Genomic DNA, 17,447 nt, shown 5'->3' with positions numbered 1-17,447 from the left:
AGTGGTGAATATTGCATGATGCAAGTCCTTGTTTGTCCAGTTGGGAGCAGTGCAGTCACACTCACCTATCACACTGCAGCAGGTAGTGCTGCATTAAGCTTCCTGAGGTTACTATAGGGCACAGTCCAGACATAACCCTGAAATACTCTCACATAGTTGCTAATGGACAAGAGACCTGTGGTCAGTCACACTCAACTGACATGGAAACACCCAGAATCAGTAAGAAAACCATCCACAGCACCGTTTCACCAGAGAGGCTCTTCTGATGAGAATTCATAGAATAATGGTTATTTTTTCAATGGTGGTGCATTATGGGTAGTCTCTCAACCATTCTGTTTTTATGTGGCCCATGCAATCAAGACAAATTACAAATCATTTCTTTCTGAGCCGGCAAGCTACAATATTTAAAAAAAAAAGTTCAGAGCACTTGTGCACTGGTGATATTCCCTCATTTCTTGCTTTTCTCTCACAGACTCAGCAGTATAATTCACCCAAAATCACAGTAAGTAACATTAGTCATGTTTATTTAATGTCTGTCTGAGTTTTTCAACACTTAATTAGGAAATCAATCAAAACACAATGAAACTAAACATATGGATAGCTACTTTAATATTTAGGCTACAGCATACCACTGAAAACTAAGCAACAAATTCAGTAAAGTCTGGTTAGCTGTACGCTTCCAGCTAGTTTTTGCACAGATCAAGGCATTATCTGTTGCACATGTAATGAAATGAAGTTTTTCCATTCTCAAGTTAAATTCTACAGGTATCCTGATAAAACAAGGATGGACTAAAGCACATTTATTTGTTGGATCTTTCATATCTCTCAGGTTCTTGCAAAAAAAATGTTTGTTATAATGCTCCCATCCATAAACACACCTGAACACTTTTCTCTCAGTTAGTTTAAGCCATGAGATTGAGATTTGAGAATTTGTTTGGTTGTTGTTTTATTATTATTGATAATAATAACAACAACAACAACAACAACTTGTATTGTTTGATTGTTCTACATGTTTGCTTTATTTAGATTAGATTTCAATAGGATTTTTTGGTGATAGTTATTTGTTTAGTTTAATTATTTGCTTGTTTAGCATATTTAGTTTGAAGTAACTAGTATTTTGTTTTGTTTTTATTTTGTTAAGTGAACTGGGTAAGACTACGGGCACCTGAGGTTCTATAGGTAGGTACGCAGCTACAGGACCGGGATGCACCTGGGTAGGCCTGTTTTTTCACCAGAGTAAAGGAGGCAGCATGATCTCTTTTGTTTGCTTACTTGTCTTTGAGAAATAAACCTTTGCATAGACAACGGACTTTTTGCCTGCGTACACCACATGCCCATGGTGTATCAGTGTCCCTCTGATTCTAAGTTTGATTTAGATTTTTGACAAATGGCCACTTCAGGATCTTTATGTATCACAACAGCTGTGGTTACATGAACAATATTTCTTCAACCTGACTGAAATCATTCTGATTAGAGATTCCAACTCAACTGTTTACATGGACGCTAAATAAAGTGATCTGATAAGATGTGTGTTTACACGCCTCACAGCATTTAATCAGAATATAACTTTTTTGACATGCGCAAAGTGGTTCCGCCCGCTCTGAAGCGTCTAATCTGCCGGAAATATGAATATATATATACACACACACACACACACACACACACACACACACACACACACACACATATATATATATATATATATATATATATATATATATATATATATATATATATATATATATATATATATATAAATATATAAATATATAAATAAATAAAACTTTTCCAACAGCTTTTGATTTCTTCGATGGTTCCATGGATTCTGGCTTTATTCATCTTTTCAAAACATTTGTTTGCACAACTCATTGTTTCGAGTCTTTACACCATCGAGGAGTTCAACTATCCTTAAATCTTTTAAGGTCTCCAACAAAAACAGTTATATCATCCACAGACCAGTGTTGTTTAGCCACCGCCATGTTTCTATCCCTCATGGAAACTTGTTAATGTCACTGACTGTTACCCCCATGTGGGGAAACATACACAGAAAGAATATATTTATTCAAACCAAATAGAAACCATGGTTATTAGGCGCTAATATTTTCCTATTGAACAGATTACCAAAGGTTTACACCACCCCTCTCAATCTGATCAGGCCGCATCAGGCCAGTCTCCTCTAATAAAGGTTCTTACATGAGGCAGTTTTTATTCTGATTGGGCTATTATTCCAATTATTAGTGGAATATAAAAGTCCATGTAAACGCAACTAATGTTTGAGGCCACCCAAGTGTTCAGATTAAGGATGATCCCATCCTAATGAACTCCTGAATTAAAGGCTTCCAAAAGCCCTGACTGATAAGACACACACACACAAACCACAAGACACAACCTTTGACACACTAACTTTCTGAACCATAGCACCTCTACAGTAGGCAGTGACAGCATATCCAAAGTGCTTTACACCCTTAAAGTTGGGAACCCATACATTATTAACTAGATGTCCTTGCAGAGTGAGCAGCTGCCTGGTATCTGATGGCAGGGGGATACCCCCACCTCAACACCTCACTCCTCAGATTCCTCACATTCCCAGGATGAAGGGGTGTATATGTATGAATGTGTGTGTCTGTGTATGCGTCCCAATCCCTGTCCCGCCACACCCGGCTCACTAAACAAAACAGATAACTCCCTGTCTGTTCCGAACAACACCCTGACCCCAGATTGAACCTGAATACCTGAAAAATGTGAATAATGTAGCAGTGGGTGAAACCAAACCAAAAAGAATCAAATATTTATTATGGTCTAAGGAACTGACACAATGTGGCATTTTGTTCTGTTGATTCCTGACAAACAAATCAAAAAGGCCTTGAGCACAACAGGGACTGAAATTCAGGCACGCTGAGGATCTGTAGTGTTAATTTATAAGGGAAACGCAGCTGACTTGCCCACAACTACACAAAACTGTCATGAAAAATTCATAACAAATATAGCAAACCAAGATGTAGAAACACACCAGTGACAAAAACCCAGAAAAATCCATGCTGAAGAAGGAAAAAATGATTCCGCTCACCTTGTGCAGCTCAATCGACTCAATCCACTGGAGTCTGTGCTCAGGATCTTCAGCTCTGAGGTACCAGACACTGTCGTTGACACTGATGTCAAAACGACACTCGTCAAATTCATGAGGCTGCAGAGAAAGAGGAGAGGGCTCATGAATAGTTATTAGGCAGTGAGAATGAGTCATGTCAGGAAATACTTTCACCAATAACAAATACCTGTGTTTAAATACCAGAATACAAAAACAGTATAATATTTTCTCTATTCTGACAACTGAGGAATCAGAGAAACAGCCTACTATAACTTCTCTACAATCTGTTTAAGACACTGCGATGAAAAATTCAGGACACACATGGATTCCATCAATCACAGAAAAGCCTTTGCCACTCAATAAACAAGAATTTTAATTAGAAACTGATGTCTTGTGTCTGCAGGCGCAACCCTTAACGACCGCAGCAGAGCTCCGCTAAAAACCAAAAGATTCTTACACTACGCCTTCACTTGAACCTGGGTCATCGCAACCTTTCCTGCTACTACTGGGCCAAATCTTTAAACTATTTCACTCCCCCATTCTACAATGCACCCCACCCAGCTCCAAACACTAACCGCACTAGGCACGTGCACCAAGAATTCCCCCGTTTCCTCTGAGATTGGAATTTGACCACTGCACTCAGCTGAGGAGAGATCTGCTCTGCAAAGTATCCTAATAAGAAATAAGACACAGTTGACTTGAATCTCCTTCTTCTGTTTTTTTTTTCTCCTCAGTAGCACCAAGGATACAGCTGCTCTGTCAGCTGACATAACCTCATGTTGCCCTTGCCCATGTTTAATTAGATTTGCTGAATGACGCTCATGTGCTGTCTTATTTGCTGCCATTGACAACAGCGACATACACTCCACAAACTGTGAGCCTGCGCAAGTTAATGCTAAATTGTCTTTACATTTTAAGGCTGGTATTATATTTCACAAGTTGCATATATGGGATGCTGATTTCTATTACACTCACTTATAACCACTGAGTTTCCCCTTCAGAGACAGGTGCGACATCTGAGTTTCCTTCCAGTTTCAAATTTTCAGTACAAGACGGGGTGCGCGCTGGTAACCTCGAGTGCATCCAGCCGTGATGCCATTACTGGTTAGAGAAATCCAGTCTATCCAACTGTGCTTTATCAGACACGGCCCATAAAATTCTGCTTTACAATCCAGTTTATACCTCTTTCAATGTGCCTAGCAGATATTCCTTCCCCCTTGCGTAAGCACTACTGTATACATCCACGTCTTTGACATATTCGGTATTAGGAAAGAGAAGATTATCAGTCAAACACAGATAGTCTTTGATCACAAAAGGCATTTAAGAATCTGACAGTTTTTTTCTAGCATGAGACATCTTTAAACTAGTGTGTATGATTGGATGTTTGTATTTAAATTAAAATAATATTCAATACTATAACTCTAAATATTTTTATGCAAAAAAAAAAAAATACTGATGAAATTAAGTTTTTTTTGTGTTTATATCACTGACAGAAAAACCTGAAAGCATAAGCAAGAGCTAGTGCTGATGTGAGATTTTGATTATGGACCCAACATGTCCCATGGTATGAATTTTCAGGTGGCAACATTTCCTGCACATTTTGCTTCCGTATGGGGACGGTCTGGTGTGTGTGTGTCTGCAGCTTCACAGTGTGTAATAGACTGATGTTAGGCAACAAGAGAAGCAGAGGCTTGTTTCTGCATTCCTGAGTCCTCATACCACAGTCTCCTTTGCAGCACTGGCTTTAGATATTTAGGAGGACGGGAGAGGCAGTAAGAAGTGGCTGTGTGGGTCATACTACTCTGATAATTGGTGAGCGTGTGTAATAAAGCTGTGTACACTCTTACTGTACCTACTACAACACAATTACAAAATACTCTGAATGTTATGTGGGGTTCCATTCATGCACAAACACAGTCACCGGCGTTATGATTACTCAAATGACTACTTCCCCTGGAGGAAACTAACTGTAACATTTCATGTTGTGATCCTAATCCAGTTTTGAGGCACATAATCCTATTGCACAAATCACAGTGAAACCATTTGTTTGGCCTCTGTACGGGGTGGCGGTATGCTTAGAGAGAACAGTGAATATTTAACCAGGGTGTGGGACTTCAGCTTATCTGACCAACAGAAGGCCTGAATAGGGAGAATACAGTGCCAGCCTCAGCAGTATGTCATCAAAGCTTACATTTCAACAAGAGGGAGCACCAGTTTCAAGCAGCCTGTGCAATAACTGCCATGGAGCAAGAGGGATGAGTGTGTGCTTCAGTGACTGCTGATGCAAAAATGCCTTGGTCTGCTAAACTGCAGGTCTCTATCCTACCTGTGATCTTAGTAACAGCCTATTACTAGTTAATGTTTACCTTTCTATCTTTGAGAAACAGACTGAAGGAATAAAGGTTCAACTTCATGCTAATGACAAGATCAAAACCACTGTGAGAACTGCTATGAAAGTAACTCTATTCCCAGAGCACTGAAGCAGAAAATGAACTCTTTCATGGTCCCACATTTTATGTGGCCTTACTCTCTAAAATGTTGAACAGGTGCTGAGCTCATTCTGCTTTCTATTTGTGCAACAGACAGCAGTCAAGTGATGTTCTTTCCTTATACTCATGGAGAACACTTACTGTGATGACAGCCTTGCTGAGACACAAAGACCCCCTGCAGCCATATTCCCGTTCATCCTCCGACTTGTAGTAGCTCAAAGTGTTGTTTTTCAACACGACCCATCGGTCCTGCCATCCGTGTATGTAATTTGTCCACTGTCAACACACAAGAGGTAAAGGACAAACAGTTAGCTGCACTGTGCAATCAACAGCTCCTCTGCTTAAAGCAGTGGTTCTCAAACTTTTTTTCACATCAAGGACCCCTGAACTGTTGTCCCAGGGTCCCCCATCTGATAAGATTTTTACTTTTAAGTGTTTTATTACAGAAAGTGTATGAAACCCATGACCAAAATAGTCAAACACTCTGGCATTGTGTTACTTATGGATGGAATTACAGTGAAAATAAATGACTCCCCTTTTTGCTGGGGACCTCCTTGAACCCCCTCAAGGACCCCTGGGAGTCCCCGGATCCCACTTTGAGGACCACTGGCTACAGTATGTGTATGCAGAAATTAATTCAGCTGTTGCAGCTTTTTAGTAGTGTTCACTTGAGTAGTCGTGTGTTATTAAGACACCTTAGCTAAAGCTTATTTCTGCAGCATAAAACACAACAACACTACAACTGGTTCACCTAACGTTACCTTGCTTAAAACGCCTCCCAGCTCCACAGGCTGCCCGGATTCCGGGTCCACATCCTCATCTGAACCGGACGATGAACTCTTTTCGGACATTTAAATCCAAGCTTCAAAACTTGACTGTGATTTTTATCGCCAGGACCACGTAGCTTAACGCTAGCTGATGGGATAATTATCAGCTCAAACGCGTCACAGTCAAAACCTGCTGACAGCCTTTTTAAACTTAGCCTTACCGTCAGCAAAACAACGTTGTTAACTGTGCTAAACACCAGCTGGATGGCGTCTTTCTTTTTCTTCAGTCGTTTGACTTCAACCTAGCTTGGCTCGTCTTGTAACAAGCTATGCTGATGGTGACAGCTGAGTCTCAACTTCTCGGATTTGCGGGCTTTGTTTTGAAACTGACGTCGAGTACCAAATGCCGACTAGCTAGTTAGCGTTAGCTGTCAAACGACGCAACTAGCTAAGTTAACTTGCAACTTGTGCCTGTTGTAGTTAAGATATCTCGTCTGCAGTAGATAAGCTAAACTCAACAAGAGTGGTCGATAAGGAAGGCCTTCGTGTTAACGCTGTACCTCAACTACACGCTACAATTGACGAGCAACAGACCGCATCGCTGCTTTTTAGTTCCGCAGTTTAGTTAGCAGTAGCGGAGGACTGACTAGCTTGTCTTCATTCAGGTCGGAGGAGGAGTCGCAGCCACGCTCTACTGTGTACGTTAAAGAGGCGACGTCAAGCTGCATCAATGCAAACTCACACAGGAAGTCATAGGGATTAACAGCAGGGTAACACAAAACTCACCAAAGTCAACAAGACAGTGGATATGCAGTAACAGTTACAGTATTTTAATTGGCGACGGATTCGTGCGGAAATATACTAAATATACTTTTTTATACTTTATTTTTATTGTTTTTCCATTACAGAAAGATTACATACACACAAAAAGACAAGAAAAATAAACAAACAAACAAAAAACAAAATAGGGGGTGGGGGATAAAAAAAAACATTCCTGTGACATGTTCAGTAATTCATTTTCTTATCTTATTGTTGACACGTAAACATCGTCCATTTCTCTTGACATTGTTCTTCTTGGGCTCTTATCCTATGAGTTATCATTTCCATATCATATATTTCACTTACTAAATATACTTTCACTCACTACTGTATATCTTTTTTATGATCAGTAGCCTAGTTTTTATTGTTTTTCTTTTCAAACAGGTCAAGACAACACAGATACATCATGTGGAAATGTATGAATGAACTGAAAGACAGAACACGTGGAATAAAGTCACACAGTTATTTGGCTGAACAACAACTTAGACTAAGACTGACAAAAAGAAAATTCAAATTAATTGAAAATAAATAACTAAATTGTTAAACACAGCACATAGAGAAAATGCTTCACTGGCAGATAAGTAGGTTATAGAGTGTCACATGTTACAAGTGGTCTAGATAGCGATTTAAGCTGATGTTTTATCATATATATAGAGGCCTCGGGATCCTTTAATGAAGGAGATGTAATTTGCCTACTTAGCATGATATTTTTCCACCTGGTTGATGAGTCTAAAAGAGAAACCCTCATGGGCTGCCACCCAGCTGAGAGAACCACACCCTGGTTGGTGGTGGGGTGGTCGCCTTTCATTCTGTGACTATCAGCTTTCTCCCCAGCATAAGGGATGCCTGGTCCCAGTCCCCCACGCTACAGGGAGGGCTTTTAGGGGGAGAGGATCACCCAAAATAAACAGGCTTGGGCAGAATGGGATGTGTGATTTAAGGATCAGTCTGATATTCTCATGTATGGCTGACCAGACTGTTTGTACAACTGGGCAGGACCACAATATATGGAGGAGTGTACCAGTGCTCCCCCCACACACCAGATGATTTTCACATAGAAAATGGAAGAAAGCTAATGTGCTTTAAAAAAGTATCTAAAAACAAAAAAAAGCTTTAAAGACATCTCATCTCTTGAGAAACATTGTGGACAACATTGCCGGATGATTTAAGTTGGTTTGCAATATTGCTTATTCTCTTTTTAAAGTTATATTTATTTACTTTTCTCTCTTAACTTCTGTATTATGTATCTGTTTACATTGTGCAATTTTATGTCTGTTTGTGTTTTTGTGATTATATTATATAATCTCTGATACGCCCTGTATAGTTATTTGTGTTAATAAAGTAAAAAAAAAAAGTGCTTTAAAACAGTGCTTCAAAAACCCATTCTTCAGGACTTTCAGAAACCGTTACCATTCATATAAGTTACAGGTGGATTTATTAACAGGCCTAGTTTTATGCTTTTAGACCTTCTGTAGATAATGTGACTGGCTGCTGTAAATCCTCTACATGCTTCAATATAGGCCAAACTATGCCAAAGGTTACATTTCACAGTCATTTTGCGCTTATTATTCCTCTGTAGACCACATTTTCAGGATATTTCTTGCACTTTAGACATACTGATAACATCCCCGTCTAAGGTTCATTGGGTCCAATCCAACTCAGAGGAATAAGACCACTAAACTTCAACAAAGTCTCAAAGGAAACTTTCTTATGTCCACCTGAAACTGATGTCATGGAAGCACAGAGACTTAAGTAAACGAGGAATAATCATCTGCAGCTTTTATTGCCTTTAAATGGCCAAAATTACTTCAGCTGTCATTACTTCTTACATAAAGATAAAAAATAATTCCCATAAAATGAACTTTATTACCGAGGACCAATAAGGTGTCTCAACCACGTGAGGGCGCTGTAAGAAAGAAAGTATCTCTTCATAGCCTTGGTTTCATTGTACAGCGATTTCCTTTGAGAATACATACATCTTTTTATATTCACACATCTTTTAATATTCTTTGCACTCGAGACCTTATAATTACTATGTAAATACTGTCATCTTTCAGTCACTATATGTCCGCTTTCTTGCGGGCATATTTAGTGTATTTCTGTTTTTTACTCATTGCCCTTTACTTATATGCCTTTGTTGACTCCTTATAATACTATTTAACTTATTTTATTTATGATGTGAAGTTAACTTGGCTTCGAGTTTAAGAATTTCATTACGGGTAATGATGCATTTTTACAAGTATATGACAATAAACTTGAAACTTAAACATCTAAAATTACCTGAAGACACTTTTTTACATTGATGGTTGAACATTTGCATGTTGAGCCATATTTTATTATATATAAATTACAGTTTATTTGGCGTCTGTGTGATCAGGAACTTTAAAATGCTTCTCTGCTCACTATGTACAATGTGAACTCAAATACTTATTCAGTAATACAAAACTGAATTTACTCAAATTATCTATCAATTCATGCAGCATTTATGAATACATTTATGAAAAGGCAAATAAGACAAACCCCGCCCTTTCCGGCGTGACGCAAGTACGCGGAAGTGCCGCCAGAAATCTTTACGTCACTGTTTTCAAAACATGTAAGTGCTCGATCGTTACACAGCTGAGCGGTTTGCGTCAAGTGTGATTTTTCTTCTACAGAGAGAAAAGGTTTGTGGCTGAATTACTCTTACTTATCTGACAGCTGCGATATCTTACAGTTTTCATCTAAGTTAACTGAGAATAGACTTGACATTAACTTTGCTATAAATTGGACCACATTGCCATCAAAACACAAACGACTGTTTTCCCATTAAGGGTCCATTCTTAAGGATGGATAATGGGGTCGCCTCCACTAAGGGAGAGGGCTTCCTGTCCAGAATGGCCCTCAATGACAACAAGGCTGGTATGGAGGGTCTTGACAGGGACAAGATCAACAAGATCATCATGGAGTCATCCAAGGTAGATACTAACAACTTGTTAAGCTAGTTTTGCATGAAACACCAGGAAACATGCATACAGCCGTCACTGTAGTCAGTCGAATATTGTCTCCTGTGTCAGGACTCACCTGAGTAATCTGCAAGAATCTTAACAGATAAGTGATGTGTAGGAAGGTATAAATAAGCCTCTGTAAGTGTGCTGTGGAGAGGATGAAATGTGACGTCCACTTCTACAGACTGTGCCCAGCCCTGTGTGAAAGTCCCATATCTGCAATGTAACTACACAGAGCCCTGAAAAAATATGCTACTGTGGCTTATCATTACAAATGTGCTAGTGAATCTCTAACTCTTTATTGTCCGTGTCTTTCCCCCCCTGCAGGGATCTAGGTTTTATGAGAATGAGTTGAAGAGAGAGCAGCAGGTGAACCAGCGCATTGAGAAAATGATGCAACAAAAGGCACAGATCACAGAACAACAGTTAAAAAAAGCACAAGTACAGGTAAAACATATTACAGACTTCCATAGATGTCACTCAAAAACACATATGCAGACAAATATAAATGAGAAAGCTCTAACCCCGTTTTTGAAGCAAACAATGATCATCAAATCTCTGTGTGCAGGTGGAGAGGTTGGCCTCCGAGATGGAGAAGAGTCGCGATCTAAGTCGTTTGATTGTACATGTGGACATGGATGCTTTCTACGCTGCTGTGGAGATGAGAGACTGTCCGGAGCTGAAGGACAAGCCCATGGCTGTTGGATCTATGAGCATGCTGGTGAGATAAAATATTATCTTGGTAATGGATACAATTATGACAGAAATGTCTGAGATAATTAATGCAGTTGCAAGGTGTAGGTGCATCAGACATATTGCAGATTGTGCAGAATATCCCCATTTAACACTTCAACACAAGCAAGTAAGGATATCAATAATCTGGGTTGCAGGTCACATAGTACAACATTCTGTGATACAGTTCATCACAACAATTTAATCACAGCTTGTCAAATAAAAAGTAGTACTTGAATTAGAATATTCATCACATAGCACATCATTATAAATCTCCAGAGCATCATTCTCACAGTATAATGTGGTGATAATACATTTTCTGAAGTTACAGTATAGGAAAAAAGTTTATACATATTAGAATCAGAATCAGATTTATATTTATCAAGTAGCAAGTACAAAGAATTCAATGTGGTCCAGATGTCAACAGAAAAAGCAATAGAAGAGGCACATGGAGACATAAAGAAAGCATTAAACATTGTTACTTGTTGAAGCAGTTGTAGACACTGTACAAACCATCACATCATCAGTAACAATTATACAAATGTCCACACACAAACAAACACAAACATCTTGTATTTTTGGAGAGAAAGCATGTTGTTCAGCTGGCTCTTTCCCTGAAGCCAGCCAGATTGTGAACCCAAACTAGACAGCTTTATACCTCTCCAGAAGCAAAGCTAAAACCAGTCTGGTCCCTAAATGGACACTTCCACAAACTGTTACACCTTCTTACAAACAAGTATGGTCTCTAAAACAGAAGGCTTAAGACAAAGATATCTCTAGCTAACCCCAGAGGTCAGCAAGCAATCCTCAGATAGAAACAGGTTCAAGAGTTCAACTAGCCTAGGAGTAGGATTTCTTCACCAACATGTAACCCGAAATATGACAATGACAATGTGGTCCAGATGTCAACAGAAAAAGCAATAAACATGAACAATTTAATACACATATGATTAACTAAACACTTTGATATGCAGTAAGAACAATTAGTTTAATTACACAGCACATTACTGTAATTATAGAAATCATGTATCAAATTTATTACTCAAACTAGAGTTTTTAGATGAAATCCAAAACATCAAATCCACAGTCTCTGTTCCCATTTATTTTTATTGTTTTTAAATGAGTATTTTATTTGGATCTCACTCTTCCTATTTCAGTCAACATCTAACTACCATGCCAGGAAATTTGGAGTTCGAGCCGCCATGCCTGGCTTCATTGCAAAGAAACTTTGCCCCAACTTAGTCATTGTTCCAACCAACTTTGACAAATACAGAGCTGTGAGTGATGAGGTGAGAATGACATAAATACGGGCATCTGGTACACATAAAAACACCATTGTTTACAACAAACACATCCTCATGAATTTGTATGTCTGTGTTAGATCCGGGAAATTTTTGCAGACTACGACCCTCATTTCCAGCCAATGAGCCTGGATGAAGCCTATCTGGATTTTACAGACCACCTGAAACAGAGGGAGAGCTGGCCGGAGTCCTCAAGAACACACCGCTTCCGCACCAGCAGCACCGCTACAGGCAGGACTTAATTATACGGAAAAGTAGAGTAATGATATAGTGTAGTGTGTATGTTAACTGCCACTTTTGCCACATTTACTGTAGTTCTGAGTAGTGTTTGTGTAGACAAGACATGACAGGAAACAGTAATTGCTAGATTTCACACACTAGAAATCCTTCTGTGTAATAGTGACATAATTTCTTTTCTGTAAAGGTGAAGAGCAGATTGAGCTTCCCCAGGAGTCAGTGCCAGAGGTGAGAAACCTCTCCCCTGTTCTGTTTGAGGATAGCCCGACCTCCTCTCCCTGCTTGCTGGGCCCAGAAGGTGTCGGTGCAGCTGGCGGGGCTTTCGAAGTGTTTGGGACGTCTGTTGAGGAGGCTGTGAGAGAGATGCGCTTCCGAATTGAGCAGAAGACCATGCTGACCGCCAGTGCAGGTGGGATAAAAACTACCTTCAGACATGAGTATTGAAACACTATGCTTCATTGTCTCTTCACATAATTGTATTATCATATTGGCCTTTCTACTCGTTTTCCTTTTGCATCCTACCAGAGATTTACCTCTCTACCTCTGTACTTCCTGGCAAAAAATAGCCACTCTATAATCCTTTACAGTAAAAAAACTGCTCAACAACAGTAATAAGTCTGCTACATCTTTCATGCACATTTTGTTTAGAATTATGACCAACATAATGCGTGTGTTTTACCAGCCGCTCATTTACAAATACACTATTCAATTACCCTATTCGCTTTTCTAGGCATTGCTCCAAACACGATGCTCGCCAAGGTGTGCAGTGACAAGAACAAGCCCAATGGCCAATACAGACTCCCATCCACCAGAGAGGCAGTCATGGACTTCATCCAGAACCTCCCAGTTCGCAAAGTACAGCACACATTGCTCAAGCTAAAACATAAACAGAACCTCGGGGTGTTGTTGGTGAATGATTATGGAAAGATGTCGGACTGTAATCATGAGTTATTATGAAAAACTGACAGATTTGGTTTAAAGTGAATAATGACGTGCTGCTGATGGGGGAAAGATGGATTAAAGAGAAGCCATATCAATATTTAAAAACAGTAAAAATGTCTTTGTGTATTCTCCCAGGTTTCTGGCGTAGGGAAGGTGAGTGAGAAGATGCTGAATGCTCTGGGCATCAGTAGCTGTTCTCATCTTGGCCAGCAGATGGCGCTGCTGTCGTTGTTGTTCTCAGAGACAGCCTGGCATCATTTCATGCAGGTTTCCCTGGGTTTGGGCTCCACATACATACCAAGGTATTTCACTCACTGTTTAATGAAACTCAGAAAAAATTGATTGTGAAAGAAACAATTATGTCCAGACAGAGATAATCCTGACCTCTTTGCTTTCATACAGGCATGAAGAAAGAAAAAGTATGAGCACTGAGAGGTATGTTTTTCATTAAGCATAAAAAGAAGAATTGATTTTTTTTTGTCTTCAACCACTTAACTCTCTTATTTTCTCTCTGTTCTACTCTTCTCTTACACTTTACAGGACATTTAAAGAATTAAATAAGACTGAGGAGCAGTTGTCTTTATGCAGGGAGCTCTGTGAAGACTTAGCAGAAGACATGAAGAAAGAAGATCTGAAGGTACTGAATGACAGAGAGGGTTGTTTTATTTATTCTGAACAAGTAGGCTGCATTTGTTAGAATGAGCTCATCTTTGGCTAACATTATACAACATTTGATCTAACACATTGCCCTGGTTACATCAACAACCATACATGAGGTTTCATTTTATAACGGCTGTGAGCAGACATTGCTCAGCTGGATCTTGCCATGGAGCTTTAGAAGACTGTTTCTAAGAAAATCAAAAGGAAGCAAGAACAGGGAACATTTTAATAGAAACAGCACTATAAGGATTGTGAGAGGAGGGTTATACTGGTACAAAAAAAAAAAACATGTTATGCTTGACTTTCCTAGAATTGCCCTGATTCCAAACCGAATCTCATACAGTTACCTCAACCTGTTCATTCCTTGCCGAATCGATAGATAAAGGACTGGATGGCTCGGCACGACCATCACCCCCCCGCCTGGGTCACGATGTGGTCTTGATAGCTAGAGAAAATGGAGGGCCATTAAGGAGACAGCAGGGGCTACTATCAGCCTTGGAAATGTCTCCCTGGGAGATGATCACATTACTATGAAAGCACTTTGTGACGTGTTTCCCACGAAAACGTATTCTGACAAATCAATTAGTGATATGACAGATTATACAGATTTCCAACTCTGTTCCATTTATGGCTTTTCCATTCAATATCCTTGATTATGTCTGTAATTCAGAGGTTGTTGGATAGCAGACAGAAATGACCATAACTGTTTTGTTATGCTAATATGACTTCAACTTTGTATTTTCTTGATTCTCCTGAAGGGTAAAACGGTAACACTGAAGCTGAAGAACGTGAACTTTGAGGTGAAAACCAGGGCAGTGACGCTGGCGTATGCTGTCGCTACAGTGGATGAGATCTATGCTGCTGCTAAAGACCTACTGAAAACAGAAATAGAAAATGAAAGCCCTCAGCCACTCAGACTGAGGCTCATGGGTAATTAGATATTGCAATATAACTGACATATCAATTAATATAACTAGCTTGAAATAAATCTAAACGATCTGTGACACAGTGCATGCGGGAATAATAACACAGTTGGCGTTTGTTTTAAGTTGCCTCCAGATAATTTGCTTATGTGCTCGTAGGTGTTCGAATCTCTGCCTTTACCAGTTCGGATGATAAAAAGCCCCTGCAGAAAAGCATCATTGGCTTCCTCCAGTCAGGCAAGACTGACTCTAGCGGCACTCACCAGCTTGAGAGGGAGCATCTCTCCTCTTGTCCTCCGCTGGTGCAAAAGTGCCAGAGACAGGAAGAAGTTCCCTGGCGGACTAAGCAAAGTGGGATAAAGGAGGGTCAGACTGGTGAGGAACCCCAGATGTCTTTCTTCCAAAAGGCCCATGCCAAGAGACTGCAGCTCCAGGCAGTGAGTGCAAGCACACAAGTGGAAGTACACGAGGAAAGGGCTTCTGTGATTACTTCCAAAGGCAATCATGCTCATGAGAGTGTGAAGTCATCGATAAATGGGCATAAGTCAGACTGCGCAGCCTCAGGTCTCTCAGAAAATGACAGTGTTTCCCTCTCAGAGGCTCATGCTTCCACATCAGGCTGTGGTGGCACAATGTCAGAGAGCCTCACCTGTCCTGTGTGTTTCAGGCAGGTGGAGACGACTGATTTGAATGTCTTCAACAGACATATAGACCAGTGTCTCAGTGATGTCCCTACAAAGCCAAACCAAATCACAGTTTCTGACTCGGAGTCGGATCTGGACGTAGAGAACAATCATGAAGAATGTGAAGTGATGGACAAATGTAGGGGGGAGTCTGAAGTTCAAAACGAGCAGGAGTCAAACAGACTTGATCCCCCGCAAGACCAGCACAACTTGACAAATGATTCAAGTCAAACAGTTTTGTTGATCAATGGTGACAATGAACCGGTGACCTCGCAACAGCCTCAGGCGTGTAACGGTAAAGGTCCCGTCCTCATCTGCCCAGTATGTCAGCTGACGCAGGACACAAATGACCTCACTATGTTCAACCACCATGTTGACCTCTGCCTGAACCAGGAAGTGCTGCATGAGCTGGGGGGACAAACATCATCTACTGTGAAACCACTTTCAGTTGCAGTCACAAACACCAAGGTAACAGGTGAGTTTGTGAGAATCCCATTATGTTAATTATGCATTTTGTTCCTTGTGCACTCGGAGGTTCCAGGTATGTCAGTGTTTTTCCTGTATGGATCTAAAGTCTGTGAATGTATCTATACCTGCTGATGACAGATACTATGCTGTTAATAACATCTATAAACTCTGGCTATGTGACATCTTTTGAGTTAACAGAGGGAATGTCTATTTGGGAGGATGCCGTGGCCTATGACCTTCTTATTTACTGACAGTGACATTGTGTGAGAAGTTCGTATCGATTCCTACAGAGAAAAGACATCTCATTTCGCCCCATGGGGATTCCTTTGCCCTGGTCTTGGAAATGGCTAAATCACTTTCTAACCTATTCATTTCCTACAATGAACTGGCTCTGTGCGTGCACCATGGTTTCCTCTTAAACAAGCTTGCCTCAGAAATTGCACTCTTTATGTCCCTGAAGAGGTTCTGCAATTGTGTGTGTTCTCAGTGGATGTCATTTTTTTGTCAGAGAAGAGATAATGATGGAGGGTTTGTTTTGTTTTTTTCTCAGTCCATGTTCATGTGTCTGTTTCTGTTTGCAGACAGAGGCCATCACCTGCCAAGGCAAACAAGTAAAGGAAAAACCAAAAGGTGAGATGCTTGATTACAGATTGTTTCTACACAAAATGTTGACATGTGGTGTCTGCATATTCCAAAAACTGTTGGTAAAGTGCTTTTAATTTACAATGATGTCCCATAATATATTTGTGTGTGTGTGTTACTCTTATGACTTTCAGACGGGACACTCCTTCCTCTCCTCCTTCTAAAAAGGCAAAAGGCCTCGGTCCTCGCAACACTATTGACAAGTTTTTTAGGTGACAGTCAAGAACGCAGAATGTTCATTCTTATGTGGAGGAGCTGATAAAGTTTTCTAAATGACATCAGAAATGGCTCCTCCCAGTACTTACCAGGGTTTATCTTGTCAGGTTTTAGCTATTCTTTGGTTCTTCAAGCTCAAACTATCTGCACAATCATTGCACATGAAGTCATACTCAGGTTTGCTCTTCAAAAATCTGTTATTGAGATCGCTAATATAAAAAACTATGTATTTGCAGTGTCAGGTTTTTGAAACAATCTTCTATTTATTGTGTTCTTAAATGATAATATAAGTTTAATGAAGATAAGAGAATCCTTCTATCATGTAAATTAAAGTTGCAATAAATTTCTATTCTGCTTAAATTTCACTGTGGATGATTGTTTTTTTTCATTTTTTAACCATCTGATCTCTGTTAATGTGAATTTTAACCAAACATGGTTGGTTCAATAAAGAATCACATGGGATCAGACTGGTTTAAAGTACACTCACCGGCCACTTTAT

The 17,447-nt window shown here is 39.9% G+C and overlaps 2 protein-coding genes across 5 annotated transcripts in view; one reads left to right on the top strand and one right to left on the bottom strand.

Moving 5' to 3' along the window:
* Positions 1-7,041, bottom strand: part of LOC137195802 (ceramide transfer protein) — a 28,249-nt gene extending 21,208 nt beyond the window's left edge. For 2 of the 4 annotated variants that reach the window (XM_067608431.1, XM_067608450.1), the window contains exons 1-3: positions 6,336-7,040; positions 5,716-5,850; positions 3,068-3,184 (exon numbers count right to left, since the gene is read on the bottom strand). In XM_067608431.1, coding sequence (XP_067464532.1) covers positions 3,068-3,184; positions 5,716-5,850; positions 6,336-6,425 — 342 coding nt within the window. In that variant the 5' untranslated portion in view covers positions 6,426-7,040. Of the gene's footprint in view, positions 1-3,067; positions 3,185-5,715; positions 5,851-6,335 lie in introns of all 4 variants that reach the window. The other 2 variants (XM_067608440.1, XM_067608458.1) reach the window with 2 other exon arrangements.
* A 2,683-nt stretch (positions 7,042-9,724) lies between these two features.
* On the top strand, positions 9,725-17,291 carry polk (polymerase (DNA directed) kappa). Its single transcript, XM_067608362.1, has 15 exons — positions 9,725-9,823; positions 9,971-10,114; positions 10,472-10,591; positions 10,713-10,865; positions 12,034-12,165; positions 12,258-12,408; positions 12,602-12,823; positions 13,145-13,269; positions 13,492-13,658; positions 13,759-13,791; positions 13,897-13,993; positions 14,775-14,946; positions 15,099-16,097; positions 16,672-16,720; positions 16,867-17,291. Exons 2-15 carry the CDS (start codon positions 9,986-9,988, stop codon positions 16,946-16,948), a joined length of 2,631 nt encoding a protein of 876 aa, XP_067464463.1. The 5' UTR covers positions 9,725-9,823; positions 9,971-9,985; the 3' UTR covers positions 16,949-17,291.
* Positions 17,292-17,447: the final 156 nt, after the last annotated feature.

The sequence above is a fragment of the Thunnus thynnus genome, chromosome 2, assembly GCF_963924715.1.
Source record: "Thunnus thynnus chromosome 2, fThuThy2.1, whole genome shotgun sequence".
NCBI lineage: Eukaryota > Metazoa > Chordata > Actinopteri > Scombriformes > Scombridae > Thunnus > Thunnus thynnus.
This window is presented reverse-complemented; position numbering and strand designations above follow the sequence as displayed.

Excerpts from the sequence above, each read along its gene's own strand:
- polk (XM_067608362.1), top strand. The coding sequence starts at position 9,986 with ATGGATAATGGGGTCGCCTCCACTAAGGGAGAGGGCTTCCTGTCCAGA. Across the intron at positions 12,824-13,144 it reads CATGCTGACCGCCAGTGCAG|GCATTGCTCCAAACACGATG; the intron begins GTGGGATAAAAA and ends TCGCTTTTCTAG. Across the intron at positions 13,659-13,758 it reads GGCTCCACATACATACCAAG|GCATGAAGAAAGAAAAAGTA; the intron begins GTATTTCACTCA and ends GCTTTCATACAG.